Consider the following 25993-nt stretch of genomic DNA (forward strand, 5'->3'; position numbering starts at 1 on the left):
AATCGGCACAAAACAAGGGCTACCTGTACTCCTCAAATAAGGTGATATAATATTTGGACAGTGTGCAGAGAAAACTGCACCCTAATTTTATCTAATTTCCAGTGTTTTGCAGGCTGTTGCATATGAGCAGAACTTAATTTAGAGGGGGTGGGAAAAAATGTTGATGACCTGCTGCCTCATATTCTGAAGAATTCCACCATGCAAACCTTTTCCGGGTGGAACAACAAATCTACATTCTGTTTCATACAAACATTTAGAAATTGCTTGGTTTTGTTTGAAGCAAATAATCTAATTATCAAGTATAATGACAAATCAAGGGATAATAAACTAAATCAAAGGCTATTCAATATGTGCAGTTGCTAAAGAAAAATGTGAAAAAAGAAATCAACTGTTCAACTTGCATATATATCCTCAGTCCAGTCAACACATCTAATAGAAATTCATATAAGATACTTTTTTAAAAATTTTATTTTATTTTTACTTTAAAAAAATGTCACCGAGGATACGGAGGATGCGGAAAGGTCAGGGAATGACCACCACATATCCCGGAGCAATATGGCCTTAGTTGCTAATGCTCCTAAAAAAAAAAAAAACCAAATAACAAATAACCAAATAACATAAGTTTATCAAGTGGAAATCTGCTGTACACCAATGGAAACAGTGAAAGGAGTGAAGGTGGAGTTGGGTTTCTGATCCATAAAGATTTAAAAAACAACATTTTGGAATTCAAAAGTACATCACCAAGGGTGTCAAGACTGCTTCTCAGGATTTCTAAGAGGTACAAACTAAAGGTTATAATGATTTATGCACCATCATCAAGCCGTGATGATGAAGAGAAAAAGAAATGTAAAGAAAAAAGAGATGAAAAGAAATGTGCACCGAAATTGAGAGTCTTCTAAATGAACAGAAAACTCCGTACACCATTATTATGGGGAATTTCAATGCTAAGGTTGGAAAGATACAAAACAGTGTAGATAGGGAACTATAGGAAATTTTGGAATTGGTGAAAGAAATGACAGATTTGTAGAATTTTCAGAATCTCAAGGAATGTCAGTAATGAACAGTTTTTCAACAAAAGGTTGAACAGAAAGTGGACATGGGAGAACCCAAATGGATTAACAACTAATGAAATCGACTTCATCCTCACTAACAGAAGATATATTGTGAATGATGTTGCCATCCTGAACAATTGTTGGAAGTGATCACAGGATGGTAAGATACATACTTGATAAAGATGTAAGAAAAGAAAGGAAAAAACTGACTCAAGTAAATAATATGAAGGTCTTTGAAATAACTGAAGAGGAGAAAAAGCAGTATGTACTAGAACTTAAGAACAAGTTTGAGCTTCTGCAGACCTTTCAAAATATCAACGAGGAATATAACAACTTTATGAAAATGATAAAGCCCAAGAAACCTACAGGTAAAAAGAAATCCAAAGAAGAAAAAATTAGTCAAGAAACACTTGTTATGATGAACCGAAGGCGAAAAATGAAGAGCAAGATAAACACTGACAAGGAAACAATTGAGTATACTGAGTTATGCAAAGCCATTAGAGACTGAGAGAGGACATAAGCAGATTTAACACAAGAAAAGTAGAACAAGCATTAAGGGAAAATGAAGGAAAACAAAAGAACTGGAATCAGCAGCCATGAGCAGTTACAGAAAGACAAATGATATTGAAACTGAAGAATAGCGATGGTGTACCTATAAATAGCAAAGAAGGCATGATTCAAAAAGCAGAAGATTACTTTAAAGAATTATATAAGGAGCGAGATAATGATACCAGCAGTGGGGAAGGTGGATAACAAATTAGCAACACATACAATGTACTCGATATTCTTCCTGATGAGGTAGAACATGCATTGAAGAAAATGAAGAATCAGAAAGCCCCGGGGGAAGATGAAGTTACTGTAGAGTTGTTAAAATTAGGAGGAAGAGACATAACACAGAAACTGGCAAGACTCTTCACAAGATACATTAGGAAAAGTGTGACACCTAAGGAGTGGAATAATGCAATCATAGTTTTGCTGCATAAGAAAAGAGATAAATCAAAAATTGGAAATTATAGACCAATTAGCTTGTTGTCCGACATCTACAAGTTGTTCACAAGGGTCATTACTAACAGATTATAAAGAATACTTGATGAGAATCAACCAAAATAGCAAGCTGGCTTTAGGACAGGATATCAACTATGGAGCACCTTCATGTAATATTGCAGCTAATGGAGAAAGAAAATGAATATAAAACACCATTATGCCTGGCATTTGTGGATTATGAAAAGGCATTTGACTCCATACCGCATAAAGTAATGTTTCAGGCACTGGAAAGACAAGGCATAGACACCCCATACATTATGATTTTGAAGAAAATATATGAGAATGCTACCTTCTTTATTAGACTATACAATGACAATAGCAAATTTAAAATTGAGAAAGGAGTTCAGCAAGGAGACACAATATCTCCGAAGTTGTTTATTGCTGCCCTTGAGGAAGCTTTCAGAAGATTAGACTGATCGCAGAAAGGAGTCAATGTGAATAAAGAGTAACTAAACCATTTACTATTTACAGATGACATTATAATCATAAGCCACGATTCCAGAGAATTACAGGAAAATCTTAATCAGTTATGTAGAGTTAGTAAGGAGTTCTGACTAAAGGTGAATATGGCTAAAACAAAAGTAACAATGAACAAATATGCCACAGAAAGGGATATAATCATTGAAGGAGCAGTAATTGAAAAGGTGGATTCATATACTTATCTTGGACAAGTCATTAGCTGTAATAATGATAAATGGCTGGAAGTCAAGAGAAGAATAAATTTCAGTTGGATAGCATTCAGGAAATATAGTTGCATACTGAGGAGCAATATCCCAATTTGTCTGAAATATAAAAAAATGAACCAGTGTATACTCCCCACTGTGACTTATGGAAGTGAAACTTGGGCACTCACCAAAAGAATGGAAGAGGAGCTGAGAACTACACAGCACAGAATGAAACAAATTATATTAGGTTGTTGTTTGTTGTTTAGTTTTTTTTAGGAGCATTAGCAACTAAGGCCATATTGCTCCGGGGATATGCAGTGGTCATTCCCTGACCTTTCCGCATCCTCCTTATTTGGTGGTCACGGGCTCGAACCCCGGTTTAATCAAGAAGCGTGTGCTACGCACTGCTGCTCCTGCCCACCTGGCTACGGAGGCGCCAATTATATTAGGAATCAGACTGTTAGATAAGAAGAGAAACACATGGATTAGGCAGCAAACTCAAGTAAAGGACATTCTTATTAAAACTAAAGAACTGAAATGGACTTGGGCAGAACACCTAGCTTGAAGACATGATGACAGATGGACTAAGAAAATAACAGAATGGTACCCAGAAGGAGCTAAAAGAAAACCTGGAATACAACAGCAGAGATGGACAGATGAAATTCAGTAGTTTGAGTAAATGGATGGCCATTGCACAAAACAGAAAGAACTGGAAAGTTGCTGGAGAGGCCTTCATCCTGCAATGGATTGAAAATGGCTGATGATAATGATGATCTTGTGACTGTATGCTACAGTTGTCAGGGTTCTGGGCATGCTGCCAAAACATGTAGACGATGAGATCCTATATGTAGCCATTGTGCTGGGTAAGGCCATACATATAAAAATTGCTAGTAAGAACCAGAGCTATAATGCTCAATACATTCTACGTTGATACCAATATTTGTAAAAGAATAAGAGAAGTTTACCTCAATATGATACGTAGAACACTTCCATATGATACTCTCCAGAAATTAAAACAAAAACAATTAAAAAATCGAAAATCTTATATTACAGTAAAAAATAATTAATAATTAAAAATCAAATGAACACAATTAAAAATCAATTTAACACAATTAAAAATTAAGTAAAAAATTAATTTAACGAAAAAAATGGCAAAACGATTTTCTTTCCTGAAGCTGACAATGCTTTTCAACTGTATGTTGTGATCACAGGAATGAAAATTACCGAATAGGGGTGAGCATGGAACTTAAATAGGAATTATTTGTCTTTGCACATGCACGTAAAGGACCACAAGTCGGAAATTAGATATGGCCGGCAAACATTAACAGAATTCTCATGTAATTTAATTTCGACGGTTTCTGCAATTAATAGTCTTATATAATTATGTTGGACACTTAAGTATTTTGGCCTCTTTAAATAAAAAAAAGTATGTTTTTCATTAATAGCATGAAAGGCTAATTCTGACCCAGCTGAACGAGAAGCACGAACTAAGGCCGTGTGTTGATTAACACAAAAATTCAGAAGAAACCATCTTATCAGGGTTCTAAGCAGTTTCCTCTGAATTTTCGTGTTAATCAACATGTGGCTTCAGTTCGTGCTTCTCGTTCAGCAGCGTCAGAATTAGCCTTTCATGCTGTTAAGGAAAAACATACTTTTTTATTTAATTAGGCCAAAATACTTAGTGTCCAACATAATTATACAATACTATTAATTGCAGAAACCATCAAAATTAAATTACATGAGAATTGTAATTTAAACCTTAAGTAATACAGTTTCAACTAATTTAAGTTGAAACTGTATTGCTAGAAATCATGTGGGAGACCATTCTGGACACCTTTGGTTCATGATAAAAGGTATCCAGAATATCAAAGAGTGCTTAAACTAATTAAACTGTGTACAGTTGATTCCTTTCATAACTATGGCTAATAGTCCAAATTACTGTTAGTTATTTGTTTGAAAGAAAATATTTATAACATCAAAAATCTTCTGACCTGTCGTTCTTCCTTCCAAAGCTTTGCAAAATAGAAAATCCTCCAAAATACAACTCCAATCAATACACTCACAATATAAGTTTGTTTAAGGGTTTGAAAATAATGTAGCTGAATGCATGGCGTTCTCGATCTGTTGCAGATGAGATAAAAATTGTATGTCAAAGAGAAAATATCGATATTGCTTGCATCCAAGAACCTTATTATGTGAATGATAAATAAGATAGCTGGTTATCCCCTTTCCTGTAGAGTCATATATAATGCTTGTCCAGAAGTGAGAGCTGCAAAAATTGTTTTTAATTCTGATTTAGTATTAACCAAAATTTAATCCTTGTGTAGCAGTCATGCGGTTTGTGTTAACATTCAGTCTACTGTTGGTGTATATGTGTTTGTTTCAATGTATTTTAAATACAACTCTGACATTCAATCATATTTAGTTTATATTGATAGTGTTCTTGATGGGCTAGGGGATTTGCCTATATTGTTTGCAATTGATTCTAATGCCAAGAGTTCACTTTGTTTTAGTGGCACTGCTGATGATGGAGGGAAAGCTTTATATGATATGAAAGCAGCGTGGAAGCTTATGGTTCACAATCAACCTGGGAAGGACTCCACCTTTTGGACAGTAAATGGTGAATCAAACATCCATGTAACTCTTACTGACTCAATTGCTGCTAGATCTGTCTGTGGATGGAAAGTCATATATGACTGAGTATTGAGTGATCATTGTGCAACATTTTATGAAATCAATACACATAGAGAACACAGTCTGGCTTGCTTCAAAATGGCACTTTGCTGTTAAGTATGCAAACTGGGATAACTTTTAAAAAGTCTTCATCGAACCATGACTGCAGTCTCTGAATTATCTAACATGACTGGTAGGAACTCTGTGGAGTTTTTGCAAAAAGTTATCTGTGATGCATGCATTACTGCTATGAAATGGAAACAAATAAAACATAGACTGGTTAAGTGGTGGTTTTTCAACAGAGTAAGCTAAGTTACCTTAGCTTACTCTGTTGAAAAAGGCAGGTTAATAAGGCTGGACAGCAATTTCAGAAGAGCAAACATAGGGAAAGTGCCTTGGAAGTTATTTGATTAAAGAAAGACAATCAAAGTCTTTGTAACAAGTATGTCCATGCAATCGCTTAACAGAAATATGACTGCTGGAAAATGTTGGTGAAAACAGCAGGGAATACTGACCCTTGGGGATTGGTTTATAAAATTTGTACTGGCAGATTCATAGCAGCTGCTGATGTTACATATTCTATTGGCAAGGTCCCTGCTGAAACATGTAATTGGGAAGATTCCGTGAGTGCAATCATAGATTATTTTATAGGTAATGATAACCCATACGTTAATTTAGAACGTCATCCTATGCATGCATTGATTAAGTCTTATGGTAATGACGTTGAAGAATTACCCTTTACCCATGATGAACTTCTCACCGTTGTTAAGTCCATTAAAAATAACAAATGTCCAGGTATGGACCTACTGGAGGGAGAGGTAATCAAAAAGTTCTCTACTCTTTATTCAAATGATTTGTTACAAGTTTTTAATAATTGTCTAAGGGAAATGGTATGTTTCCATCTCCCTGGAAAGATGTGCTGCTCAAGATTATCCTAAAATCTCCAACCAAAACAATGACTTCACCTGCTTCTTATAGGCCTATTGCATTGCTTCCTGGTCTTGGTAAAGATTATGAGAAGCTTTTAGCCATGCAGATTGCTGTCTACCAAAATGATAATGTTGGCCTTTCAAACAAACATGGCTTCACTCCTAGTGTAGGCACTGAGGATGCATTGCACTTTCTAGTTTGCAATAACTCTCTAGTTTGGGAATCAAATTACAAATATACCTGGGGAATTTTTTTAGACTTTGCTGCTGCCTTTGATTCCATTAGTTTGGACAGTGTTTTGATGTCGCATGTGGCTAAATGCTCTTTTAATATTTTCTCTGTAATTAAAGATTACTTTAGTAGAGATCCCACTTTCATCTCTAAAGTAATCTTTTAAGTCGAATTTTGGATCAGTTACGCATCGTGTGACTTGAGGCTGTCTGCAGGGATCTGTCTTTGCCCTTTTGGTATGGAACTTGGTTTTGGAAGATTGGCTAAAGGCAGTCTTTGAACACTCACATACAATAGCCTATGCAGATGATATGGTAATACTTGTGCATGGAAATTCCAGGAAGGAACTTGAAATAAGATCTGATCACATATTGAAAGAATTATGCAGCTGGTGTGGTTTACATAGGTTCACAATCTCTACATCCAAAACTAAGATCATGATGTTGAAGGGTAAATTGGCTCTTAGTAGACCTTCTCTCATAAGTTTAAATGGTATCCTCCTTACAGCAGGTGTTAATGGTTAAGTATTTGGTAATATTTATTGCTAGTGGCTTGAACTTTATCTTGCATATTAACTATATATCAGAGAAAAGGAAGACATTTATTGCATTGATCTCAACAATAACATAGGTGGAATAGGGGATAAAGGGGAAAGCACTCCATTTGATTTATAATTATATCATTCTGCCGATTGTTATGTATGGTGTATCAATCTGGGTCTGCCATGCAGTCAAGGTAAGTGTTAGGTGGGTCGGCAAACTGCTAGCTTGGGGGAATTCAGAGTATAAAAGGTTAATAGTAGCCACAGGCAGAGGTGAAACTGATTCGTCCACTACTTCTATTAGAGCAGCGGCCTAGAGGGCAGGATGACGGGGGTTTAGGGACTGGTGGGAGTCATCATGAAACAAATAAATACATGGGTGTTGTTTGCAGTACACCAATGCTAGAAGTATTATAAATAAATTTGATGTGCTGGTCAAGACATCAAATGCAGATATTGTTGGGATATCAGAGACATGATATCACACAGATATAAGCAGTGTAGAATTGCAATTTGGGGAGTACAATTGTATACAGAAAGGATACTGTTGTTGTTGTTGTTTGATTTTTAGGAGCATTAGCAACTAAGGCCATATTGCTCCAGGATATGTGGTGGTCATTCCTTAACCTTTCCGCATCCTCCGTATTTGGTGGTGACGGGCTCGAACCCCGGTCTAATCAAGAAGCGTGTGCTACGCACTGCTGCTCCTTCCCACCTGGCTACGGAGGCGCCAAGAAAGGATACACAGGATAGGAAGGGAGGAGAGATTATGCCGTTAATTAAGAAAAACATAAAATCTAAGGAAGTGCATCCAATTGGCATAGTTGGACAGTGCAATGTTGAGTTAGTTTGGTGTGACATAGGCACTGGAAAAGCAAAAATGACAGTAGGAGTGTGTTATAGGCCTAATGACTCTAATGAGTGCAATGGACAATTGTACACAGAAATAGAATGGGCCAGTAAATCAAATTGTATTATTATGGAGGATTTTAACTTCCCAGATATTGGCTGGAACTTGTGGGTTGGTCACTCGCACACTAGCAAGACTTTTGTGGATTTATTGGATGATTGTTTTCTGCAGCAGTATGTTCAAGAGGCAACAAGAGAGTGCAATACTCTTGATCTGGTTATCAGTGGTGGTTATTCATGCATTAAGAATTTGCAGATAAAGGAACCACTAGGTGGCAGTGATCACAGTGTACTGATGTGGAATTTACTTAAAAGATATAATTACCCATCAGGGGTAAAGAGAAGGATTTTTGCTTCTGTAAAGGTGACTACGGTTCTCTCAGAGTTTTTAAATTGTGTACAGTGGGACCAACTGATGATGTCACCAACAGCAAACTCTAAGTGGAAAGCATTCAAAGAACTAATCATGGAAGCTACTAGGCTTTTCATACCGATTAAGAAATATTGTTCAAGGTTTAAGCCTAAATGGATGTCAGATAAACAAATGAGACTTGTGGTAGGGAAGAAAAATACATGGTATGCATATAAATTATCAGGTGACACAGAAACCTATGGCAGATATAAGTTAGTCTGTCATCAAGTCACAAAGGAGATTAAGCAAATGAAGGCAGATTACGAGAAATCTTTGGCGCAAAGGATGCTAAGAAAAGCAACAAGGACTTCTTTACTTATATAAACTCTAGGACGAAGGGGATGAATGAGATTGGTCCACTTGATATCGATGGTTCAACTGTTAATGATGCCGCTCAGATAACTGACAAACTGAATGAGTATTTTGCATCTACATTCACACATGAGGAGTTATTAAGGGAGGAAAATGCCAGACGTTTATAAAACTGTAATAGGGTGCTTAATGATTATGTAATAACTGAGAGCAAAGTGGAGGAGAAATTGTTGAAGTTTAACATAAGAAAGGCACCTGGGGTGGTTGGGATCTATTCAGTTATATTAAAGAAGGCAGCAAAGGAAGTAAGCAAACCCGTAGCTATAATTATGATAGTATCCTTGGACTCAGGGGAAGTCCCCACGGACTGTAGATATGCAAATGTTATCCCCAATTCACAAAGGGAGATCTAAGGGTGACACGAGTAATTACAGACCAGTTAGTTTAACTTCCATTCCAGGGAAAATAATGGAGTCACTGGTTAAAGATGCATTGCAGGATCATCTAGACAAGACTGCAGCAATAATTCAGACACAGCATGGGTTTGTTAAGGGAAAGTCTTATCTGAAAAATTTTATTGGATAATATGATGAGGTTACAAAGGAACTGGATGCAAAAATGAATTTTGATATCATATACAGCAGGCCCCCGTTATAACGCAGTTTGCTTTACGCTGATTCGCTATAACGCTGTTCTTATATTATAACCCGTATCTGACTATAACGCTGTCACAAAGGATGCTAAGAAAAGCAACAAGGACTTCTTTACTTATATAAACTCTAGGACGAAGGGGATGAATGAGATTGGTCCACTTGATATCGATGGTTCAACTGTTAATGATGCTGCTCAGATAACTGACAAACTGAATGAGTATTTTGCATCTACATTCACACATGAGGAGTTATTAAGGGAGGAAAATGCCAGACGTTTATAAAACTGTAATAGGGTGCTTAATGATTATGTAATAACTGAGAGCAAAGTGGAGGAGAAATTGTTGAAGTTTAACATAAGAAAGGCACCTGGGGTGGTTGGGATCTATTCAGTTATATTAAAGAAGGCAGCAAAGGAAGTAAGCAAACCCGTAGCTATAATTATGATAGTATCCTTGGACTCAGGGGAAGTCCCCACGGACTGTAGATATGCAAATGTTATCCCCAATTCACAAAGGGAGATCTAAGGGTGACACGAGTAATTACAGACCAGTTAGTTTAACTTCCATTCCAGGGAAAATAATGGAGTCACTGGTTAAAGATGCATTGCAGGATCATCTAGACAAGACTGCAGCAATAATTCAGACACAGCATGGGTTTGTTAAGGGAAAGTCTTATCTGAAAAATTTTATTGGATAATATGATGAGGTTACAAAGGAACTGGATGCAAATATGAATTTTGATATCATATACAGCAGGCCCCCGTTATAACGCAGTTTGCTTTACGCTGATTCGCTATAACGCTGTTCTTATATTATAACCCGTATCTGACTATAACGCTGTCACAGATCACTATAACGCTCTTTTACAGATTACATTTTTGACATATTTAACGAAATCGTTTCATTTGATGGAGTCGATAGCTTGAAAATGAATAGCAAAACAGCATTAAAACGTTTCCCACGCCGACTTGAGCAATTTTCCCACGCTCAGTGAAATTTTCTCTCACGCTAATTTAAGTACAGTCACTTGTTACGTAGTTCCGAGATCAACATTTTAAAAAATGATCAAATATATTGCTTGTAATATTTGCGTTATATGCATTTATCTGAAGTCTAGTTATCACTCAGTACAGTATTAGACATCGTGCGTAACGGACAGTTTACTTGAACATTGTATCATAATTAATTCAACCAATGCAGTTATATTTTCGAAGAGCTAATAATGACCTACAGGAATGAAAATGCAACAACGTCTGGGCGCAGTACGAAGACTATAAATGTAAGAAAAAGACTGAATTTGAAAATTAAATTAGACGTTTTGAAGCGAATCGATTCCGGTCAACGACAAGCGGATGTGTGCCATAATTTAGGACTCGCAAACTTAACTGTAAGAACAATTATGAAAAAATAAAGAATTAATTTTAGCAGCGGGAAAGATAGCTGTTCCACTGCAAACAACTAGGACTAGACCGGCTATTAGGATTGAAATGGAAAGACTAATTTTTTTGAAGATAATATTCCAATGCAGAATTCAGTTAAGTTAAATATTAAAAAAAGAGAGAGAGAGAAAGAGATTAGCCAATACGATGATCTGAAGAAAACTCGCCTAAAAAAAAAAATGTGGAACCATTTAAAACTGGTAGAATAGATTTAAAATCCCGGGAGAAGCCGCTAGTGCAGATTAAGGAGCCGAAACTTTCAAAAAAGAACTTGTTAAAATTATTGAAGAGGGGTATTATGTGTTATACTTCTCAACAAGTTTTTAACATAGATGAAGCAGGACTTTTGTGGAAACGAATGCCTAAAAGAAGTTTCATATTGAAAGAACAAAAAACATGCCAAGTTTCAAAGCGGCGAAATATCGGTTGACTTTATTGTTGGGTGGTAACGCTGCGGGCCATTTAAAATTAATACCCCTTTTAGTTTATTTGGAAGAGGGCCAAAGTTCAACTCAAAATCCACACATTTTTCATGATTAAATTCATCCATTAAATTAAATCAATTAAATTCATTATTTTAATTGGAATTTTGTTTACTTTTGAGACGCAAGTAGTTACCACATAATTATACGTATGTAATGCAGAATATTTTATATGTGCAAATATTTGAATATTAAATATTTTGACCGACATTTGTGCATCTTTTCATTACCGTTTATTATTGATTAGGAAATATCCTATGGCACCGACCGCAGCTCACAAATACATATGTTACCTTATGGGAAAGCGGCGCTCGCTTAGCGCGGATTCACTTAGCACTCTGTTTTTCCGGAACGAATGATCAGCGTTAAGCGGGGGTCACCTGTACTTGGATTTCAGGAGGCTTTTGACACTGTTGTACATGATAGACTACTGTACAAATTGGTGCAGTATGGAATTAAGGGTAAGTTGCTACCATTTTATAAAATGGACCACCATTTTATCCAAAGATGGATAAAATGGTGGTCCCTAGGGTTTCGTGTTGGGCCCACTGTTGTTTTGTATATTTATCAGTGATATTGATGAAGGTATATCAGACTTAATGTCGAAGTTTGCAGTTGAAACAAAGGTTGAGAGGGTTATTAATGACAGTAATGGCAGTGTGCTACTGCAGCAGGATCTAGAAAATTTGGGTAAATGGGCTGAGAAGTGGCAACTGAAGTTTAATATTGACAAATGCAAAGTGCTGCATATGGGTAGAAATAACCCCAGAGAAATGTACCAACTGTGTTCTACTACACTTAGGGTAGTAGAAAATGAAAAAAAGATCTGGGAGTAATTGTGCAGTAAGATATGAAGTTTTCTGAGCAATGCAGACAGGCTGCCAGAGCAGATCATGGGGTATTGTAAATTATATACAGGAATATTGCTAGTATGGAAAAGGAGGTGATTATCCCTTTGTATAAGGCAATGATCAGCCCACGCCTTGAGTACTGTATACACGTCTGGAGGCCTCATTTTAGGGAGGATGTAGAGTTGTTTGAGCGTGTACAGAGAAGAGCAACAAGATTGGTGAGGGGAACAAAGGCGTCCTCTTACCAAGAAAGGCTGAAGTTATGCAAATTGCAGTGGCTGGAGACTAGACACCTGCAAGGTGATCTGATTGAGTTGTATAAGGCCTTTAATGGGTTGAGCACACCAAATTCTGATGGGATTCTTCCGCTTGCTCAGATTACGAACCTGAGGGGGTATAAATTGAAATTAAGGAAAGACAGTTGTAGAATAGATGTGCAGAAATTTGCCTTTAGCCAGCAGGTGGGTAATTGTTGGAACAAACTTCCATATGTTATTGTGGAAGTTGATAGCTTAAATAAATTCAAGGAGAAACTGGACAAACTTTTAGAGGGAATGGATGTGTGAAAATTTTTTTTTTTTTTTGGGTCTGATACTACATAAGCTCATACACCTCCATTACAACTACAAAAAGATCTAAACCTCCCAAACACTTACTAGTTCATTTCACAAATATATGTGGTCTCAATTCTAATCTCAGCGATGTCAATTTCCACTTAGTCTGCCAAACCCTGTACACTTTTTCTGACAGACTCTCGGTTATAGGTTGACTAAACTACTGCTCATCTCGGTTGCCCAAATTATTTCCTGTATGATTCCTTTCGCCTCAAAGGTGGTACTTGTGCATATGTCCGTTCCGATATTCCCTGTCAGAGACTTGGTAATTTGGAATCTGCTCTTTTCGATTTTCTCTGGCTTAAAATCTCTCTACCTCATTGTATCAAATTCATTTGTTGTCTTTACTGTTCTCCCAACTCCACTAATCACTTGGAGCTCTTTGACTTCCTCTCTTTGCAACTTGACTTTCTCCAGTCCAACTTTCCTAACAGTGGGGTAATTTTCTTTGGCGATTTTAATGTTCACAACTCCAGCTGGCATCAGTTTTCTAGTCACACTGATCCAGTTGGTCGAGATGCTGAGACTTTTGCAATTACTAATGACCTTGCACAGATTGTTCATTTACCTACAAGAATACCAGACAATCCTAACCATACAGCCAACACACTTGATCTTTTTCTCATAAACAACCCTTCTAAGTAAACGGTCGAAGTGAGTGGTCCTTTAGGCACTTCAGATTGCCAGTATGGATTCCATCAGTGTCGATCCACTGGTGATATTCTGGCTTATGTTACCCATTTATGGACAAATTCAGTGGAAACTTTCAGTGAAACACAAGCAGTTGATATTGACATCTCAAAGGCTTTCGATCGTCTTTGGCATAAAGGTCTTCTAAACAAACTTCCATCTTATGGTTTGCCAACTGTTTTCTGTAATTGGTTATCCAGTTTTCTCTCTGATCACTCACTGAGGGTGATGGTAGACAGCTCTCTGTCTTCTAACTTCTCCACTAATGCTGGTGTACCCCAAGGTTCAGTTCCTTACCCCACTGTTTTCCTCTTGTATATTAATGACCTTCTTCCATTGACTGGAAGTCTTATCCATAGTTTTGCCGATGATAGCACATTGCATTCTACTTTCGATTTTGAGAAACCTTGCCCTACTCAATCAGCTTCAACTTCTCAAAAATCTGCTACCAATTCCTTAAATACCAATCTTCAGGTAATTGTCCAGTGGGGCAAAGACAACTTAGTAGATTTCAATCCTTCTAAAATTCCGTCTTGTCCTGTCTCTTGCAAAAAGGATTCTTCTGCGCCTATGCTTTGGCGACACTCCGATTTCTAGGCAAAATGATTTATCTCTTTTGGGGATTACCCTGACTTTTAATCTCTCTTGGCACAAGCACATTACAAATATTGTTTCCTCTGCATCTAAAAAACTTGGTTTTCTCTTTCGCTCTCGGCATTACTTTTCTTCTAAACTGTTCACTCTATACAAATCGCAAATCTGCCCTACCATGGAATATTGTTCCCACATCTGGGGTGGTGCCCCCAAAACCTCTCTCAGGCTTCTAGATTCCATTCAGAAGAGGGCAGTTAGGTTAATTAATGACTCATCTCTAACAGTCTCTCCACTCACTGTCTCATGGACATACTGTTTCTGCTGCATGCCTTTTCTACAGATATTTCTATGGCCACTGTTCTTTTGAATTGGCTTCTATAATTCCCTCTCTCTCTCTCTTTCAAAACAGCCCAAACACATGCTGCCACCAGCCAACATCCATTTACTGTCCAACTTCAAACGCACAGAACCAACTTTTCATCTTCCTCGTTTATTCATTCAACTGCCTTTTCTGGAACAACCTTCCCTCATACGTATTTCCTGAAATTTACACTCTACATAAGTTCAAGTCTAATGTCAACAAATATCTTCTTTCGTCTTGTCAACCTCCATCCCAAGCATGGTACTAAGTACTCTCTCTCTCTCGTGAGTAATACCTCTCGTGTTTGGGGTTTTCATAAAAAAAAAAAAAAAAAAATACTACTACACCAGAAAGCTTTATTCTATGCATTAAGTTATATTACTCAAATGATTATGGCCTGCAGAATGGTTTCCACGGAACCTTTGCAGGTGTTGGCTGACAAAATGCTGCTTGATTTACAGTCAGTATTTAAAGACCTGGCCTTTTATTTTAGAAGGGAAATAAAATCTGGGTTGATAGACATTGAAATTAACACTTTAAATTACATTACTCCTTTTACAAAATTGCAAAGCAGATAGAATTGTTCAGAAAAAGGCAGAAACAAATTGTTTCCCTATATTAATGGTGTAAATTATATTAAACCTCTCTGGTTGGTACCTAATATACATTATACATTCTTATTGACAGGTCACGGATAATTTTTTGCTGAGCTGCATAGTCTTAGAATCATAGAAAGATGCAACTGTACATGTGGTGATCTAGAAACATGGGAACATGTTATATTTGATTGTTTGGAATGTACTAATTTATGTCTGGAATTACTAGGTAATGTTGTTAATGTTACTCATTTGGTGGATGGGCTTGAGCTATTACTTATTAAAACAAGGGAAAATTTAATTGTCTTTCAAAATTTTGCAAATTCCGCTTTTGCAAGAAGGAATATTCTTTTGCAATTGGAAGAGTTTGGATTTTATAATGGATGAATTGGTGGACTGTACCCTTTTATTTACATGGATTAGTATGTTATTTTTTATATAGAAACAGAGAAATTTCTTTTCAGATCTGGACAGTGATGTTGGTACTCTGTTTCTATCATGAGTGGGTGTCCACTTCTGCTTCTACCAACACTGTTGGGTTTGATCATTCAATAACACCTTTCAACTTGGTTTTGCTGGTTAATATGGGTAACTTCTGTTGAGCTCTCTTACTGCTGGTGGATTCCTGTTCCTTGAATTGTTATTCATACAACTTCTTGTGCCGCAGCAGAATCAGAAGAACATATTGCCTTGCTGTGCAGTTCCTTGTGCCGTTCTACTGTTGGAGTGACTTCAGTATTCTATCTATCCTGCTTGTCCAGCTCATTGTGCTGTAGCTGAGTTCGGGAGAACCATTGCACAGTATACAGGCAGGCCTCGATTAACGCGATTAATTCGTCCCGCGAGCGCATCGTGCAAAACGGAAATGCGTTAATCGAATATCATAACCAATAGGAAAAATTATAATTGGTCCTTGACCTTCTGGAATGTCCATAAAGAATTTTAAAAATACCTTTTAAATAACTTTTTAACTGTATATAATGTAAAAGATAATGAAAATAATTATGGAATTAAATGTTTATTGCATAAAACAACGGTTCTTAAACTGTGCGCCGCGGAATATTTTAAATTTTTGAGGGAAACACAGCGATACTCAACATCTGTCGGACAGTGCGAACTACTAGCTTGAGGTAGTTCACAGTTTCAGCATTTCTTATTAAGTTGTTTGGACCTAACTACTAAACGAAACTGTTAGGTATATCTTTTGGTCTGGGTGCGCCTTGAAAAAAATTACTGAGACATTAAAGGCGCCGTGAACCGAGAAACTTTGGGAACCTCTGACATAAAATACACAATGAAGAAATTACTGTTGCATAAATATTTGAACAGTGTTGACTTTCTCTTTTCATCAATCAATTTACGGTAGCCGACAACAATCTTCTCTGGGCCCTGGCGAAATAAATATTGCAGAGAACATAAAACCTTTTGTTTGAGGTTCTATGCGATACGAAAGATTTCATCTAATTCTTTTACCGTTATCTCCTTCGCGGTAACATTTTCATTTGGCTCATTTAAAAATGTGAATTTTTAAAAATGTGAATTTTAAATGCAAGTCTGCATTGACTTTATTAGCAAGAAACAAACAAGTCTTCTTCCAATGGTTGATGGAACACACTGAGGTGGGCAGCAGGCAAATGTTTGTTTATTGACCGTACGACTCGTGGTAAGCTTAACGTGCGATTCAAATCTTTTTCAACTATCGCATAAAAAAAAAAAAAGATCGCGTTAACTGGAAATTTGCATCGTTTAAAGTGAAAAGTGGTATCATTTTTTCAAATAGTGTTAACTGAATATCGTGTTAATCGAACTCGCGTTATGCGAGGCCTAACTGTAGTTGGTTCATCATGTAGTGCTAATTGACTTGATGATGTACATTGTTCTCATGTATATAAGATATTGTTTAATATTTGTTTATTATACCATGTCTATAATATGTATAGCAGATTTCCCAGGTTTTTTGGCTAGGAGCTGCTTTACTCAATAAATGGGAAAAAAAGAAATGTTGACTATGGTATTTCACAAATCCATGTGGAGAGGTTTAATGGCCATTGGAAACGTCAATGGCTAACTAAGTATATGTGAAGGATTGTGAAAATTATGTACTTTGAGCAGATTTATATTCCTCTTCTGACTGCAGTTTACTGATGTAAATACTTCCACGGTATGGAGTTCATTCAGCTCTCCAGATTAAATTTCATTTATTAAAAAGACTTTTCCCAGACTGGACATCACATTGAGATTGCATGAACTAACTGCAATTTCTCAGTAACTATTTTTCGTGGCAGGGACTTCATATTCACATTACATGAGCTTCAGTACTTCAGTGTCTCATGATGGAGTGGGTATTAATTGGTGGTTGTATGTCTGTAATTATCTGTACAGTATTGTAAATAGGTGGCAGTGTTGCCAGGAAAGCTGGCTGGGACCACCTAGTGCAATAAATAAAAAAATTAAAAATAAATAAAAAATGTTTACGTGGTATTTGTAGTTGATGGGCAGCTGTGGTTATACATCATCTGTGTGTGTATATGTGTTCAGCCAACATCCTTCTTGTGAGGGATGATGGTGGTTCTTTCATATAGGTTTTTTTGAATATGAATACCAGATTTTGTCTGACTAAATTACTTAACATTGCCTTCTCTAGAAACATTGTTTTCATGTCATGTGCCAAGAATACTTTGTCTATTGACTTTGCTTGATATGCCAGTAAAACTTTTACATGGAGGTGGGGGTGGCATGTGAAAAGAGAAGCAGTCTATGTATATATGTATAATTAGTTTTTTTCTCTGTTTTTTTCTCTCTCTTTTTTGCTAAATCTTGTGTTTATTGAATTCACTGTAACAGTAACAACATTTAATTAGTGATGTTGTTGTTGTTAATATTAAAATAACCGTAAATTATGAGTTTAACAATTTCTACATTCTCCTTCCTCTTATTTTTCTCCCCTCAGACACTAGCTATTTATGACAGATTTGGTCGACTAATGCATGGAAGTGAATCTGTTATTAAAGATGTATTAGAATACGTTGTGTTTGAGAAACATATTGCAGATGAATATGGAACTTGGCGTATCCATGCCAAGATAATTCCAGACTGGATGCCAAGAAAAGATCCAATTCTCAAGACATTCAGAAAATTTGATATTCGTAATGAAACATTTGATGAAAGGGAAACAAAATCAAAAGAAACTGAACAGGTAAAGCAAGATAATGAGAAAGAGATACAGGAAAGGACTAGTGCAGCATAAAATTTGTGCTATTGTGTTGTGTTTGTATGAAATGTAGATATTCTGAATTAATAAAATAAGCTAAAATCTTTCTCTCGTTTTTAAAGAAAGTACACAAAACAGTTGCTTTCAAATTTTTCACAAAACAAATTTAGTACAGGATGGCCTCTAAATTGTTAGAGTGCATTTTGTGACAAAATATTGCTAATTTATATAATTAACCCTTGTTTGGTTGTGTGGATTACAATGGGCATCCACAATATTTAAAACTCTTATCCATGTTTGGTACTTGGTACTGAAAATTTCACCTCTGTAGGTGAAGTTCTCAGTACCTTCCCATTTTACCCTAATTCATAGTTTCAGTGTGACTTGAGAGCAGCTGTGTATTCTGTGTCATCCACTCCATTTTGGGTGCAAATTGGAGTGGATGACAATAGTCATCTACGTGACCAATCTAAATATTCCACTTTCAATTTCATAGTACAGCATTCTTGTTCACTGTGTAAACATAGTTATTATACTGATCTTGTTATTATTTCAGTATTTTTTAATTCTAGAGTCCAATATTCCTATTTGCTGAATAATCGCACAGTTATCTCATTTATATATAAATAGATGTTGCCATATAGCATTTTAGAGGAATTAGTGTATATGAATTTTAGTGCTAGACTGAAGCTTAACTATTAGAGTGCGAATAATTAACATATGGATTATGAAATAAATAGCAACATTGGGTGGGCAGGGGTATTGAGGGCTTTGGCTACCCTGGACCTAGACATTGAGTAGGAGCCCGGCCCACAGCCATGAGTTACAGAAAAGAGAAATTGGAGGAGGAGGAAGACAGGCTCGGTGAGGCTGTTTGTCTTAGAGCTATTGCTGGTTTTTAACATCCCTGGATAATTCAGAATAATTATTATAAACTAAATAAGTCAGAAAAAAAACACTGTTGAAGATGATGGTATCAAATTTAGTGACCATGATTCCATTAAAAACAAATGACATTCAAAAACTGTTTTAGTGAATTTTCTCCACTCATTGTGGTGATGTGCATTTAAACTGTTTGAACAATCACAACTGAATCAGTATCATTAAATGGTTATATTTGTTATATTATTTTTATTGTTTAGAACATGGTATAATAACTACAGTATTTCATAACAAAGACTTTAAATAAAATTTGCATCTTACAAATACTGTTACTATAACAAAATAGAGTGCAGTTATTATTTTGGAGAATAGCAAAAATCTGAGCACTTCAACCTTTGTAGAGTGAAATCTACATTCCTTATAGAAATTAAGGACAGATAATTTTCAGTTTTTTCTTGCTTCTTGTATAACTTCTTCAGTGATTGGATTGCTGTCTTTATTTAGTGAATATGTGTTATGTGAAGTTGAAGTGTACAAGGACAGCAGTTCATCATTTGCATTCCTTCAAGATATTAAAGACAGATTTCACTTTACTCAAGCTGAAGTACTTAGATTGTCACAGTTTCTATGGCGAAGGTAAAGAAAGCCTGCATGAGAAGCAGGCAAAAATTTGATGAAATTTACCGGTAAAAGTACTTTGCCGTAACAGCATTTGTATTGTTGCTTGCTCGGTAAACATACAGTGCGTGTTATCAGTCAGGAGTAGAAATTGAATTCTATCCGAGATTGAAACCCTCCCGAAGTGGAGGGGGTAACCTGACATGTTTTCTTTAGAATCACTGGTGGACTAGTGGATAAATTGTTTATTAAGGGAAAAGGGGGGGGGGCAAAGGAACCCCACACGAGAAGCACGGCAAACTTCGAAAAAGTTTACCAAGGAAACTACATTACGAACGTTTTTTACGATGCCAGAACTTCCAATATGACTCTGTTTGTGATTCAATTAGTTAATTCAATTAGTGATTCTAAAGGGAAAAAAGTCAGTTACCCCCCTCCCCCCCTCCACTTTGGGAGGGTTTCAAGCTCCCATGGAATTCAACTTCTACTCCAGACTGATAACACCCACCGTCTGTTTACCGAGCGGCAACAATACAAATGCCGTTACGGCAAAGTACTTTTACCGGTAAATTTCATTGAACTTTTGCATGCTTCTCGTGCAGGCTTTCTTTACCTTAGCCATTTCTATTTGAATTTACCCACACACTATACTGCTAAAATAAAAACTTAGTTACTATTTTTAAAGAGAAACATTTTTTCAAGATGTATAGCGTAATGGCCATTAGCTGGAAATCAGCACCTTTATTCTTTGTTTAATATGAGTGAAATACTAAAATATTTTATATCAGTGTTGTACATCAGACAACTCAATTATTTAAGGCAGCACTTTTAGTTCCAGAAACTGAACAGATACATATCATATCTCTGAATACATTACCAAAACTACCTACCATGAGAACATAAAGAAAAAAAAAATTCTCAAACACAAAACTGAATTTGAATTTTTAAAATGGATTAGAATGTTCATCCATGTGACTAATGGTATCGTTAAAGGTCACACAACCACTGAAGGGTTAAATACTGTTTTGTGTGTGTGTGTGTGTGTGTGTGTGTGTGCGCTTATGAGAAGGCAGGATGTTATTCTGTAATGTTGCTGAATAAGATGGATTTTTATGTCTACAGTTTATTAATGTTGGACACAATGGAAAGGGGAAAACACACGTTCAAAAACCAGACAAGAGTACTGATGAAAGGCGGGATCGGCATATCCAACAGATCTTTGGCAAATAGATCCACTACTTCTGCCTGGAGTAGGAGTGTTGCCGTGTTCCATATGCTCCTCACACTGTTTACAATTGTTGCCGGGCTACAATCGTAAGTCCTGTAGTTGAACTGTTTGCCTCTCACTCTTAATCATCGCGAAAATCTTTTGTCGTATTGTGCACAGGTTGATTATTAGCTGAAATGGCATTTGGTAGTATTTAGTGATAAGAACTGTTTCAGTCTCAGTGCAAGTAATAGACTAATTATGGTCAGAAGATGCCTTGGCGGGGGGGGAATTGAGAATAGACTGTATAAGAAAAAGATACACATTTCAAACTTTCAATGTAATGGTTTGGGCATAACATGAAAATAACACATTTGTGGAGGGCAATATAACCATCCATTATTACAGTGTTCTCCCCAGAAAATTTTGCCAGCCAGGTGGAAATATGAAGTAGCCAGGTGGGGAAGAGTAATACTTTGGAATATTATAAAATTATATGTTATTTATAAACGTGACTTAAGTGATCCAGAGCAAAAATTAATTGCATAATTTAACATTATATGCTCTTGTCGCATTGACCTCGATTGCATAGTATGTTCAAATTAATATTGATCGAGATCAGTGAGCAGTACCATACAGAATCACTTAAATTTTAGCTGGGTGGTTTGCCCATTCAATAGGTCCTGGGGAGAACACTGTTACATATCATAAATCCAGTAGTCATCTTTTGACACATATGAATAATGCAATCTTCCAACAGGAAAATGTCCACATACCACCAGCATCACTAGACTGGCTCTTCAAGATATGAATGTCCTCCTGTGAGATCACCAGATCTCTCCTCGGGTGAAACACGTTCTGGGACGTGATTGGAAAGCACCCGACATAAAATTTGATAACACTTGCAACCTTTAATTCAGAGCTCAAGTGGAACCAGCCTGGAATGAAAAACTGCAAGATAGCATCCCAACACTTCTTTGACCAAATGCACACTGGAGAGTGTTTGTATTGAAGCAGGCGGAGTCATACATCCATCATTAATTTTCAGCAATGTAAATTATTTCATTGATAAATAAACTTACTGTAATCACTTTAAAATTTCATCATTTATCCTATAATTCTTTTAACATTATCACCAAATCTGGTCAAAATCAGATCACATTTCATGGTGTTGCAGTTTCCATTTGCTTTAGTGTATTTGAATTATATTTTTTAACCCCCAACTTTATCAATGATTGATTGTGAACAACTGAAAATAGCCCAAAAAAATAATACTAAATCCTGTGTTTCAAATAATGAAATAAATATATCCTGCTATTGCAAATCACTCCCCATATGAGCAGTGTATTTTATTATTAATTGGACACACTGTAGTGGTGTGGAAGCTTCAATGAACTACAAAGCAAAATTCTTAACTCCAGCAATACAGTGGACCCCCTACTTTACAATTGGTTCACTGTACAATCAAATCACTTTACGGTGGACTCTCCATAATAAAATACTGTTCACTATATAATATGTAGTAAGTACCTGTCATTCTGATCACATTTGCAAATTGAATTTTAATCCTATTAAACGGCGATTCTAATAAGCCATAATAGGAGGAATATTATCCACAGGCTATAAATGTAAAGATATAAAGCACAAATTTACACTTAATTACCTTACCAATTAAAATTAAATGCTACATGAAATTCGGAGAAATATTTTCCACAGGTTAGCAAAATAAAAATAAATTTATACACTTGCATACATAGCTTAATTAATACTGTAATATACTGAGCGATCGCTGAATTATGACCACACGTATGAAAACTGAATGCGACCCGTTGACCACGAGGTACGAGAGTGCGGAGTTAGTTGACCTACATAGCATGGATAAGGCATCAGTGGTTCAGTAGGTAGTAAAATTCCGAGCGTGATTGGTAAAAGGAAGGATTTATCGGACTTTGATAAAGGACAGGTTGTGGGTGCTTGACAAGCTGGTGCCTCGATTTCCCAAAAGGCTGAACTGGTGGAGTGTTCGAGAGTCGCTACAGTTAGTGTACCGGAAATGGTGTCAAAATGGTCAAACAACGACCCGACAACTTGTACAGGTGAACAGGCACGGCACTGTTGAAGAGTTGACTACCCAATACAACATGGGCCAACCTGGAACAATATCTGGCATGAGCATGCATCGCACGTATGGGCTATACCAGCAGACGACCCCCACGGCATCCTCTCCTGACCAGGGTTCATCGGCGTAAAAGACTCGCCTCATGCAAAGGGCATGCAAGTTGGACATTAGAAGACTGAAAGAAGGTGTGCTGGTCGGATGAGTCACGTTATTTGCTCCACACCGTGGATGATTGCGTACAGATTTGGCATCAACAACATGAAGCTCTTGATCCATCATGCATGTTATCAAAAGTGCAGGCTAGTGGAGGCAGTTGTATGGTGTGGAACATGTTTCACTGGCAGGAACTTGGACCCCTGGTGCATGTGGAACAACGTATCAGTGGACTCTGCTATCGTCAACTGCTTGCTGACTGTGTACACCCTGCTTTGTTACACTTTTTCCCAAATGGCGGTGGTGTCATCCAAGATGACAATGCACCAAGCCATCAGGCACTTGTTGTGCAGGAATGGTTTGAGGAACACAGTTCTGACTTCCAGCATATCGATTGGCCTCCAATATCAATCCCACAGAGCACTTGTGGGCATACATATCAGGCATCTAGATACACCAATCACCTCCATACCTGCATTCCTGACCGCATTACACACAGATTGGTTGGCCATACCTCCTGAACGCTTCCGACATCTTGTTGAATCAATGCCACATCGGATATCTGCTGTACTGAGGGCAAAAGGAGGATGTATGAAGTATTAGGTAAGTGGTCATAATTCGGTGATCGCTTAGTGTATATACATTCTAACTAATTGATATTTCTGTTCACGGAATTTTTTTTTTTTTTTGGATTGTAAAATTTAAAACAGTAAAAAAGATAAGCAAGCAATCAGTAACAAAGAACACGGCATGCACAAATTGCAGCTAACACGATAAGCAAGTGAGATGCGGAGTAACAAGTTTACAAAGCTTAAAAATAGGAATGAAGAGAAGATTCTGAAAATGTGTTTATGTTTTTTATATGATTGAAGATTTCAGTGAAGGGGAAACACATTTCACCTACAGAATTCCAGTAAAAACCTACAGAATTCCAGTTAGTGGTATTATTGCAAATGCAATAAGATCAAGTTTACTACCTGTTTATAATATATTGAACTAACAGAAAAGCCCAATAAACCGAAACTGCAAATTATTTTATGGTAGTGACCTCCAAAAATGTGTTTAGAAAAATATCACAAAAGCATTCAAAATTGATTCTTATAACCGAACATATAACAATGAAAGTGTAGTGCAAATTTGATTCTACTAACCAGAGATCATGTTAATCGTCATCTACTTTTCACTTTACGATGGGCTTACGATTGTCTCAGCCTAGACCACATAGTCCTTCTTGTCAGCCAGTAGCAGCATTTGTAAACATGTTGACTGCGTGTTTTGTTTTTTTCATCCTTTAATTGAAGTGATTTTTTGTGTTGTGCTCATTTGACATGAATTTATATAAAACTAATGCAATTTTAATTATAAAAATGACCTTTTAGAGAGATAAATAGCTTAGCTATATAGTGAAAATTTCAACTTCTGAGGTCTTGGAACGAATTACTAAAAAACACTGTATTATTGGGTTCACATTACAATATTTCCACGATACAATGGTGTCTCTGGAATGGATTACTATCGTAAAGCGGGGATCTACTGTATATAGCTTAAAGATTTCAATGGCCTGGGGATAGGGGAGGTACCCTATATACCTGGATTAGATGCAAATGCTTTCAACTTATATCACTGTTCAAGCTTTGGAAAGTTTCAACACATCTTAATTCACTAGACTGGGTATACCCAAACTTTAACTAATAAAAAATGAAAGAAAACGTCTTGTTATGCCACAATAACAACAGCAATTATTTTAATTTTCTTTATTTTATCTTAAAAATACTGTACATTGACGATGATCCAAAAGAATATAACAAGACTGATCAGTCTTAACAGTATTCTGGAGGCACAACAACTGATCTTGCTTGCAGCTTAGGTGCACACAAAATATTACAAAGCTTCATAATAGTACAGAGGCAAGAAAAATCACACAGAAATGTAGTTTGTTTATGAAATATGTGTTTTAAAATTCCATTCATGAAATTCACTAAAGGAGAAAATATTTACTGAATATTTGCTTGTTCAGCTGATTTCTTTACTAAAGCTAACTGTATCACACTTTTTTTTACTGTATATATGGTCCTGATTCTATATTTTACAAGCTATTTTTTCATATTTTATCCAATAAAATATTACTTTCATTTTAATACAGTGGATTATTCACTATTACAATAAGAGATATTCATCTATAATTATCCTATATCTTAAATGGCTTGAAAAGATACATTAGTCTGGGAGCTAAGAGCCAGATTACTTCATATTCTGTGATACTCAGTACTGAAAAATTTTTCATTCTATATGAGAAAAAGAAATGATTATTAAATGTTAACCATTTGGCAGGTAGGTAGGACAAAAATTATTTTAGATTTTTTAAACCCTTTCTGCCCAAAAATAAGTGTTAAATCATGTATAATATGTCTACCTTTAAATTATGGTTTGGTCAGCGGCAATGAAACCTTTTTACATGGTTACAAAGACTATAATGAAGCAGCTATAGCTTCTTTCTGACACATTATATCAGAAAAGCATAATTTTGTTTTCATGAAGGGCCAGCAGTGTAGAATTCTTCATAGGAAGTTTTTATATTCATTTTCACTTATTTTTAAGTCTTATCTCAAAAGTGGGTTAAGTGGAGAGAAACAGCTCTGTGTTGACATCCAATTCCATATCCATTAGCTTTCTTTTTCAGATGTTCAGAATGCTTTATACCCAAAGTATTTATTACTGTGTAATCTTGTGAAAGTATGAATTCTTTGATATGATA

The 25993-nt window shown here is 36.3% G+C and overlaps 1 protein-coding gene across 1 annotated transcript in view; it reads left to right on the top strand.

Annotated features, from left to right (window-relative positions):
• mRpL45 (mitochondrial ribosomal protein L45) overlaps window positions 1-18366 on the top strand; it is a 159321-nt gene extending 140955 nt beyond the window's left edge. Inside the window, exon 8 of the mRNA XM_090388873.1 lies at window positions 17999-18366. Within this exon, the coding sequence (XP_090244999.1) occupies window positions 17999-18295 (297 nt within the window). The 3' untranslated portion in view covers window positions 18296-18366. The remainder of the gene's footprint in view (window positions 1-17998) is intronic.
• The last annotated feature ends 7627 nt before the right edge of the window (window positions 18367-25993 follow it).

The sequence above is a fragment of the Mastigoproctus giganteus genome, chromosome 14 (genome assembly GCF_048544385.1).
Source record: "Mastigoproctus giganteus isolate SK-2022 chromosome 14, ASM4854438v1, whole genome shotgun sequence".
NCBI lineage: Eukaryota > Metazoa > Arthropoda > Arachnida > Uropygi > Thelyphonidae > Mastigoproctus > Mastigoproctus giganteus.